The sequence below is a fragment of the Chiloscyllium plagiosum genome, unplaced genomic scaffold (genome assembly GCF_037043375.1).
Source record: "Chiloscyllium plagiosum isolate Xiang-an unplaced genomic scaffold, Cpla_swu_hap1 HiC_scaffold_39, whole genome shotgun sequence".
In the NCBI taxonomy this organism is placed as follows: Eukaryota; Metazoa; Chordata; class Chondrichthyes; order Orectolobiformes; family Hemiscylliidae; genus Chiloscyllium; species Chiloscyllium plagiosum.
Window position 1 is genome coordinate 8,133,681 of NW_028270177.1, and position 10,644 is coordinate 8,144,324.

Below are 10,644 nucleotides of genomic sequence, written 5' to 3' on the forward strand. Positions count from 1 at the left end.
GGAATCTGGAGGGGTAGTGGGGAGTGACTCCTCCCCAAACTCCAACCCCTCTCCTGGCTAACCTCCTTCTCCCAGAACCTAATATCTCCCTATCCCCCTCCCAAGTCCCAAAGTTGTCTGCTCCCCATCTCCCAGGTCTTGATCCCATTCCAATTCCCGTCTCCAGGATCCCTATACTGTCTCTTATTCCCTCTTCACCTGAAAACATTTAAATGTGGGATTTAAAGCAACATGTGCACAAGCACTGATGTGAGCAAATGCAGCCTTTGTTAACAGTCAGATGATGTAAGCAGTCCTTCAGTACATTGGCACCTCATCTCTGGCCAGATAGGATTACAAGGCCAAGATATCTCATACCTCAGCAGCCTGGGATGTATCTCATCCAGCCCTGCAAATTTATTCTCTTGATAGGCTGCCTAACCCTCGAGCAACTATCTTCCCACCCCACCCCCATTAATTTCTTCTAATATTTCATAGTTCTCCACTTTGTTGTTTACACTTGCTTGACATTTTCCATTGCAAAGATTAACACATTCATTGAGGACTGTACCTACATCTTCCAGGTTGACATACACATTTCCTTTTATTCTACTCACCATTGCATTCTCATGCACTCTGTTGGCTTTCATCATTTCCATTTAGTTCCCCATTATATAGCTTGCATTCCTGTAGGAACTCTGCCACCTTGAGCCATTGGTATCTGCCAAAAGCTTTTCTTATTTTCTGAATCTTAACCATTGTATCCCTTGACACCCAAGGTTCTGCACTCTTCAAGGGATCATACTTGCCCCATACTGTCACTCTGACAAATGTTATCTGTGAGTTGTTACCCAGAGTCCACTTGGCCAATTTATAACTTAGTAAAGATATCTTAACTTAGTAAAGTTAGATTTGCCCCTTCTGAGAATTTTTATTCCTTATCCATTTCCATAACTATCCTAAATCTAACTGATCTCTGCCCAGAATGCAAAATGCTCCCTTCCTTTTTCCATTCATTCATGCAATGTGGGCTTCACTGACGAGAAAAGTATTTATTACGCCTCTCTAGTTGCCCTTGAGAAGGTGGTGGTGAACTGCTGCCGTCCATTTGCTGTAGGTGGATAGATAATTAGGGAGAGTGTTCCAGGATTTTGACCCAGTGCCACTGAGGGAACACCATCAAACCAGCAGATAAAGGGGGTGCAGTGATAGTTTGGCGCACTGACCTCTACACCGCTGAAACTAGACGCCAACTTGAAGACACCTCCTCCTACAGCCCCCTCAACCATGACCCCACCCCCATCACCAAACCATCATCTCCCAGACCATACAGAACCTCATCACCTCAGGAGATCTCCCTCCCACAGCTTCCAACCTCATAGTCCGGGAACCCTACACCGTCCGATTCTACTCCCTTCCCACTATCCACAAGCCTGACCACCACGGCCAACCCATTGTCTCAGCCTGTTCCTGCCCCACCGAACCCATCTCCACCTACCTCGATACTGTCCTATGCCTCCTAGTCCAGGAGCTCCCCACATACGTTCGTGACACCACCCACGCCCTCCACCTCCTCCAAGACTTCCGCTTCCTCAGCCCCCAACGCCTCACCTTCACCATGGACATCCAATCCCTCTACACCTCCACCCACTATGACCAGAGCCTCCAAGCGCTCCGTTTCTTCCTCTCCCGACGTCCGCAACAGTACCCTTCCATTGACAATCTCATTCGTTTGGCTAAACTGGTCCTCACCCTTAACAGTTTCTCCTTCGAATCCTCCCACTTCCTCCAGACCAAAGGGGTAGCCGTGGGCACCCGTATGGGCCCCAGCTATGCCTTTCCCTTTGTCGGCTACGTAGAACAGTCCATCTTCCATAGTTACATCGGCACCACTCCCCACCTCTTCCTCCACTACATTGATGACTACATTGGCACCACCTCATACTCCCGCGAGGAGGTTGAGCAGTTCATCAACTTCACCAACACATTCCATCCCAACCTTAAATTCACCTGGACCATCTCTGATACCTCCCTCCCTTTCCTGAACCTCTCCATCTCTATTAATGACGACCGACTTGACACTGACATTTTTTACACACCCACCGACTCACACAGCTACCTGGATTACATCTCATCCCACCCTACCTCCTGCAAAAATGTCATCCAGTATTCCCAATTCCACCGCCTCCGTATCTGCTCCCAGGAGGACCAGTTCCACCACAGAACACACCAGATGGCCTCCTTCTTTAGAGATTGCAATGTCTCTTCCCACGTAGTTGAAGATGCCCTCCAACATATCTCATCCACATCCCGCACCTCTGCCCTCAAACCCCACCCCTCCAACCGTAACAAGGACAGAACCTCCCGGTCCCTACTTTCCACCCTACCAACCTTCGCATTAACCGCATCATCCGCCGACATTTCCGTCACCTCCAAACAGACCCCACCATCAGGGATATATATCCCTCCCCACACCTTTCTGCTTTCCACAAAGACCGTTCCTTCTGTGACTACCTGGTCAGGTTCACATCCCCGAACAACCCATCCTCACATCCTGGCACCCTCCCCTGCCACCGCAGGAATTGCAAAACCTGTGCCCACACCTCCTCCGTCACCTCCATCCAAGGCCCCAAAGGAGCCTTCCACATCCATCAACGTTTCACCTGCACATCCACCAATGTCATTTATTGTATTCGTTGCTCCCAATGCGGTCTCCTCTACATTGGGGAGACTGGAAGCCTTCTCGCAGAGCGCTTCAGGGAACATCTCCAGGACACCCACACTAATCAACCCCACCGCCCCGTGCCCAACATTTCAACTCCCCCTCCCACTCTGCCGAGGACACGCAGGTCCTGGGCCTCCTCCACCACCGGTCCCTCACCACCCGATGCCTGGAAGAAGAACGCCTCATCTTCCGCCTCGGAACATTTCAACCCCAGGGCATCTATGTGGACTTCACCAGTTTCCTCATTTCCCCTCCCCCGCCTTACCTTAGTTCCAACCTTCCAGCTCAGCACTGTCCTCATGACATGTCCTACCTGCCAATCTCCCTTCCCATCTATCCGCTCCACCCTCCTCTCTGACCTATCACCTCCATCCCCACCCCCATTCACTTATTGTACTCTTTGCTACCTTCCCCCACCCTCCTCTCTGACCTATCACCTCTATCCCCACCCCCATTTACCTATTGTACTCTTTGCTTCCCCCCCCCCCCCATTTATCTCTCCACCCTGGAGGCTCCATTCCTGATGATTACTGGTTTGATAGTTGAGATGGCTGGATCAATCTCAGGTCTCTAGTTGATACCGAGTTGTTCAGAGGTTGTCCATGTAGTGGATTAATGAACTAGCACCTCCCCCAGCGCTTCAAGTGTTGACATTTTCCACAAAGTTATACAATGATTATCATTTCCCCTTTTACCATGTGAGATCAGTATAGTTTGTTCACTACTTTTAATTTAAGAGATATAGCAAATTAATTTAATTGCTCTAACCCTATGCTTTTAAGGGAAGAAAACTGATTAACAAATTGCAGTCCAGAATCAGCATTGTGAGCTAATCTTGTGCAATCTTATTTATTGGAATATCTTAGCGGACATGTTGCCCATGAATTACTTTCCTTATCAAATATATAAAGCAAACAACATTATTTTTTAGTACATCTTAGGTCTGGCACAACATCCACTACATGCATTGCTATTCCTGATGAAGGGCTTTTGCCCGAAACGTCGATTTTCCTGCCTTCTCAAATGCTGCCTGACCTGCTGTCCTTTTCCAGCACCGCTCTGATCTAAACTCTGGTTTCCAGCATCTGCAGTCCTCACTTCTGCACACTGAGGGAACAGCAGTACGATGAGTGGATTGGAAGGGAACTTGCAAGTTGTGGTGTTTCCATGTGTCTGCAGCCTTTGTCCTTCTCAATAGATGCTGCTGATTGTGGGTTTCGAAGATGCTATCTAAGGAAGTACTGATACACCTTTCACCTACCGGGTTTATTTTGAAATATTACGTTGAGAATTACCCCCTCCCTTGTTGGGTTTTCTGTATACTGACTAAAAATATTTTCCTCGATGCAATTTAAGAATTTTCTACCTTGCATTAAAATTATGCCCGTTAATATTTAGGTAGCTGAAATTGCATTCTGTTTCTGCCTTATTCTTACAGTTCTCTGAAACTTGATTACATATTTTATTCTCTATCTTTCCCTAACTGTTTGGGGGCTTATAGAACATACACCCAACTGCATGTTTGTCCTTTGGTGATTTTAACTTCTATCCATGTGGTCTCATTTGACAATCCGTCTAAGATATCATCCCTCCACACTTCTACAGTTGATTTCTTGGTCAATACTATAACCCTCTCGTCTTCTATCCCCTCCTCTATCTCAACTAAATACAGTATCTCCAGCAATGTCAGCTGCCAATCATGCCCATCTTTTACCCAAGTCTCAGTTATCACTGTGATATAATACTCCCACAGGTCTATCTGTGCTATCAGCTCATCTAGAACATAGAACATAGGAGCAGAAATTATGCCATTCAATCCATCAGGTCTGCTCCACCATTCACTCATGGCTGATAAGTTTCTCAACTCCATTATCCTGCTTTCTCCACGGAATCCTTGATCCCCTTGATCCTCAAGAACCTATCTATCCCAGTCTTAAATATACTTAATGACCTGGCCCCCACAGCCTTCTGTGGGAATGAGTTCCATAGATTCACCACTCTCTGGCTGAAGAAGTTTCGACTTATCTTCGTTCTCAAAGTTCTTCCCTTCACTCTAAGACTATGCCCTTGGGTCCTAGTCACTACCACCAATGGAAATATCTTCCCAACATCTACTTTGTCCAGGCCATTCAGTATTCTGTATGTTTCAATTAGTTCCCCACTCATCCTGTCATCCTTCTAATTCCATTGAGTATAAACCCAGAGTCCTCAAACATTCCTTGTATGTTAAGCTTTTCATTCCTGGGGCCATTCTCATGAACCTCCTCTGAACACGCTTCAGGGCCAGTACATCCTCCTATGATACAGGGCCTAAAAGTGTGCACAATACTCCAAATGTGGCCTGACCCAAGCCTTATAGAGTCTCAGCAGAACATCCCTTCATGTTCTCTCAAAATAAATGCCATCATTGCATTAGCCTTCCTAACTACTGACTCAACCTGCAAGTTTACCTTGAGGGAATTCTGGACTAGAACTCTCAAGTTTATTTGCACTTCAGATTTCTGAATTTTCTCCCCATTTAAAAAGTAGTCCATGCCTCTATTCTTCCTACCAAAGTGCATGACCTGACACTTTCCCATCTGCCACTTGTTTGTCCTGTCTAAATCCTTCTCCAGTCCTTTTCCCTTGCATCATGTCTCATATGTTCATCTGCTGTATTCACTATCCATAGACTCTCTGCTGGGCAGCCTCAGGAGTCATCTATAGATATGACATCTTTGAAGTTCCACTTTTCAATTTCCTACCAAACACCCTGCTTACGGATTTCACTTCTCTTCCTTCCTATGTCATTGATTCCAACATGGACCACTACCTCTGGCTGTTCATCCTCCCCTTTCAGAATGCCCTCCAGTCATTCCATAACATCCTTGACCCTCACAACCAGGAGGCATCTTATTATCAGATTTACAGCCACATTACCTGTCTATTCTCACTAATGAATCATCTACCATACTTCCTCATTCCCTATGCAGCTGGACCATCTGTAGTGTGATGGCTTTGGCTGGCCTTCAGAGAGGAACCATTGTTCTTACCATTTTCCAAGGTTGAAAAACTGCTTGGAAGCAAGATGCACTTGGTGAGAGTTCCTCATTACCTGTCTGGTGCCCTACTTTTTTTTTCTGGCAGTCATCCATTCCTTCTCAGAATGTTAGTTCCTTAAGTTACAGGGTGACTACAGCCTGCAACATACTATCCACCAACCTCTCTGCCTCACCAATGCATTATGGTGCTCAGAACCTTGAACCTGAAGCTTGGTTTGCACCAAAAAGAGGCATTTCCTGCACACTTGGTGTTCCAGACTGCCTGGAGCATAACCAGGGGCATGCGGGTAGGACTTGTTTAGTTTGGGATTATGTTCAGCATGGATTGGTTGGACCGAAGAGTCTGTTTCCATGCTGTATGACTCTGTGTCAAACCACAGGCTTGAAATCTCCAGATTTACCTCAACAAAACAGAATATAGACCCTTTGTTTTTGTTTTATCCTCACTCCTACATAAATATAGACTATAAAAACTTGCATTGTATAGTTTTATTTCACAGATGTGAAATTGCCGGCTAAGCCAATATTTACTGCCCGTCCCTAATTGCCCAGCAGGCTATTAAGAGTCTATCTCATTGCTGTGGGTCTGAAGTCATGTGTAGGCCAAACCAGGTAAGGCAGCAGTTTCCTTCCCTAAAGAACTTTAGTGAACCAGATGGATTTTTTACACAATCAACAATGGTTTTGTGGTCATCATTATGAAACAAGTCCCACTCAGGTCAGTTGCCAGTCTTTCTATTACTCTGTGCAGGTCCACACCTCACCACCTCCTCTCAAGTCTAAAGTCTTACCAGCATTTTCTGTTATTATCCTAACTGTAATGTCACCTTGCCGGTAATGAAGCTATTAGATAGTAGGATACTTCCTGATTCCAGAACAAGCACCAGCATTATATGAAAGCATGGACTGGTCGTCTAGCAAAATATGTTTCTACACATTTTACCAAATCCTTCAGTATTTCTGGCACATTATGTCATAGTAGTTTAATGTAAGCTAACATATGCCAACACCTGGTGTACATTGCTTTGTATGAAACATTTTGAATTCATTGCCAGGGTCATGTATAACTATGAATGCATGTTGTTAGGGTTTGCAGATGCTGAGCTGGCTAATCCCAGTATGGATGCAAGCTTACTTTACTTTATTTGAAAGCTGATTTTGGAGAGTAAATTAAAAGACAAAGCATTCAGAGTTGTAGTGCGTGGACCAAATGGCTTTTCGTACAATGCTCACAAACTTACTCTTTCTACTTGCCATGTACAATTCAGTTGTCAGAGATTCTGCCCAACCATTTCAGTTTGTGAGCAAAGATTCTGTTCTTTGTTCTTCTACTCCCAGAAGTTTAGACAATAAGAACTCCAGAATGTCAGCTTATATTTGGCATTATTTATGTGCTTTTGCCCAGACATCTGCCTCCACTCAGACTTTCTCGATAGAATAGAAAGCCTGGTACAATGGAAGCTTTGAATCCAGATTAGACAGCAACTTTCAATATGAACTACAACTCTGCTGCATATGTATCCATGTTTAATCCTGAGCAAAAATTATTCATATAAACTTGTTTCCTCTTACTGAGCATGCCAACATTCTTAAAACTAGAGCATTTAAAGTTTAGGAAACGTGTGTTGTTGCCAGTTCTCTGCAAGAGCAACTCAGTTTTGTTCACTTTTCCTATAACCTTGCTCTGTTTTTATCTTTGGGTTCTTAGCAAATTCCTTTGCAAAGCCTTAATGTTGCCTCCACCATGCACTCAGTAAATCCTAACCATTTGTTGAGTCAAAAGAGTGTTCCTCATTTCACTTTGATTTAATTTGTTTTTTTTGCCGATTATCTTGTGTCAATATTCTTTGGTTCCCGACCCTACCACTAACAGAAATAGTTTATCTTTGTCTGCTGTGTCTAGACCTCCATGAATTTGAACACTTCTAACTATGTTCTTCTCAACCTCCTCTTCTCTAAGGTGAACAACCCAGCTCCTCCAATCTATCCACACAGCTGAGGCCCTCATACCAGAAACTATTTTCATAAATCTTTTCTGCAGCCTCTTGAATACCTTCACAATCTCCTAAATGTGCTGTGCACTAAAGAACAAGAAATTGTCCTCCCATTGAACCTGAACCAATGTTGTCTCAAAGTTCATACAACTTGCTTACTTTTGTAATCAAAGCACTGAATTCGTTTGCCTCATTAATCACTTTGTCAACATGTCCTACCATTCTGTGATTCAACTTCCCCTTGCTAAATGTCCAAAGAATCATAGTCGTCCTCTTCTCTAGCATATTTCAATGTATAATTGGCTTCAACTCCGTTCACCCTCTCTGAATATCTGAGATTTAGGGCAGTATTACAGAAGCTTGGTGTGCTACTCAATCAACTTCAGTTTCCTCCTACCACCCTCACGTCTGAATCATTATCAAAACTGTTTCCCTTCACCTCAAGCATCTCCACATTTCCACACCCATCACCTGTCTATTTTTAAAATCTCTTTAGTCTTGTAATCTCTGTCTCGCTAACATACAGAAAAACACATACATACCTCATTTGCAGGTGGCTACTTTTCGTTAATCTTAGTGCATGAAAAGGGGTTATTGTATACAAAAACAGAAATTGTGAGGAAAAAGTCAGCAGGTCTGGCAGCATATGTGGAGAGAAAGCAAAATTAACATTTTGGATCTAGTGACCCTTCCTCAGAATTCTGAGGTTTTCCAGTAGTTTCTGTTTTTGTTTCTGATTTCCAGCATCCCCAGTTGTTGTTTTTTTGATTTACAGGTTATTGTGTGTTGTAAGACATGCATAACCGTTTTCTTTTCAATACATGACCATTCAACAGAACAAAGTGCAAAAGTTCAAATTCTTTGCACTGGGAGGTATAAATAAACTTTTCTACCCTTGCTAATGTACTGTAGATCTAGTGATTCTACATTTCTAACTTAATAGGAGCTAGATCTCTATTATGTCCCTGAATAATATAGAGCTGTTCTAGAATTCTCAATTATATCAAACAAGGCATCTTGCATAGAGTGCAGCATCACTGCATTAGAGCATTAATTTACAAGAAATGTATGTTCATGTCTTTCTTTTTATGGTCAGTTTTGGTGAGGAATTTCAATGTGGAAAGATCTGAGTTGAAGGCACTAATGACCTGACCTTAACAGTTATTAGCTTAGTCTACAAGGGATTCCTACCTTTTATTTGCTTCACTTTTTTTTAAAACCTTGCTTTGCAGGTTCACCCGTTTGTGGTGCAGTACAATGACAAGAACGCAGAGGTGGTTTCCATGTGGGTTTGCAGAATGCTTGAAGAGAGGCGCTCTCAACAGGGTATCCAGTGACCAACCTCACCAGTCTCTACAGACAAAGGATGTTATGAAGATAATAAAATCTCAACAGCAAAAGCATTTTTTTTCCCTCCAGTGTTGCCAGATCAATGTAGCTGAGTGTTCCGTGACCACAGCACGTCTTATATTATCTCATCTGAGCAGACATCTGTAACTGTCTTCTGACTTGGCAGGTGGTCTCAATTACAGCCATCATGGTATGATCTATAGACTATCTACAAAAAGGTTGTATCACAGGGGGGGCAACACATTACAAGCAGCAGTGTCCAGGTTTTCACATCTAATTCACTGCACAGTTTATGTATGCCTGTTTGTCCTGTGTGAATTCTGACATAATCTGCCCTGTATCTGTAAACTGGTAGCATTGTTACCAGAGAGACTGATCTTATTATTGGACCAGAAGGAATGATAAACTTGGCAAGCAAGACAAGGATCTGCCATTCTCCACCAATTGAAACAATTAATATTTTGGATGTGTACTTATTTTCCTGAAAATACATTACAGCATTTTGGAATGCAAGTAAATATAAGGCCTTAAGTTTATTATATTCTTTGGTCAGGTTTGTATCAAAATTACAAACCTTTGATCTGCAATTATGGTGTTTAATATTTGATTTCAGTTTTGGATAAAATGCTCACATTATGTACAGTCTTTTTGTTGATAAATTCAGCTAGAATATTTCCATCTTCTATTGTGCATTGCACTGATCGCTGTGGTAATCTGTGTAGGCACACAAATGCCTTATGTCATAATAATGTACCTTTATCATGTTCCTTTGTTCAGTAATGTGCAGTTTCTGCTGATTTTCTAAAACTTTCATTAAATAAAGAAGTTACCAAATGCCTAGTATTGGTTTCAAAAGTGGAATTCACAACAATAATTTACTAATTCCTCAAAGTGGCTACAAAACATAGCTATCTATAAAAATGTATATATCATCCAGCAATGATGTTTCATCCAGATGCATATCAAAAAACAAGAAAGGTATTCTGTATGTTTACTTATGCAGGTGTTCACCTTAATGTCCCGGTTTACTTAACAGGCACTGATTTTGTAACAGCAAAGTAGGGGAATATTGCACAAAAAAATACATTTAAACATCAACACGATATGTGTGGATCATGCTAAGAATTAACTTTCATTTATGCAGTGCTTTTCATGGTCTCTAAATATAAAAGCCAATGAAATAGAATTGCAGGATAGTATTTACAATATTTACAAAACAAAAACAAGTCATTCAGACCAACAAGTCTATGGCAATATTATGTGAGCCTCTTATCATTCTCCGTGCATTTCTGTTGGCGTGTTCTTCTTTCTCCCTCATATATTCATCTAGTTTTCCCCATTACATGTATCTGTGCTCATTGCTTCACCAATCCACTGTGGTAGCAGGTTCCACATTTCTGACTGTTCTCTGGATAAAAATATTTTGCCTGAATTTCCTATTGAATTTATTATGTCCATCATATGTTTGTGGCATTTAGTTCTGGTTTCGTCCACAAGTGGAACTCCTGTTTTAAGTCAATCCTATCAAATAGTTTCATAATCTTGAAGACCTCAT

The 10,644-nt window shown here is 42.6% G+C and overlaps 1 protein-coding gene across 9 annotated transcripts in view; it reads left to right on the plus strand.

Moving 5' to 3' along the window:
- Window positions 1-9,929, plus strand: part of map2k5 (mitogen-activated protein kinase kinase 5) — a 379,209-nt gene extending 369,280 nt beyond the window's left edge. For all 9 annotated transcript variants that reach the window (XM_087981145.1, XM_087981146.1, XM_087981147.1 and 6 more), the window contains one exon: window positions 8,972-9,929. In XM_087981145.1, the coding sequence (XP_087837271.1) occupies window positions 8,972-9,076 (105 nt within the window). In that variant the 3' untranslated portion in view covers window positions 9,077-9,929. The remainder of the gene's footprint in view (window positions 1-8,971) is intronic.
- The last annotated feature ends 715 nt before the right edge of the window (window positions 9,930-10,644 follow it).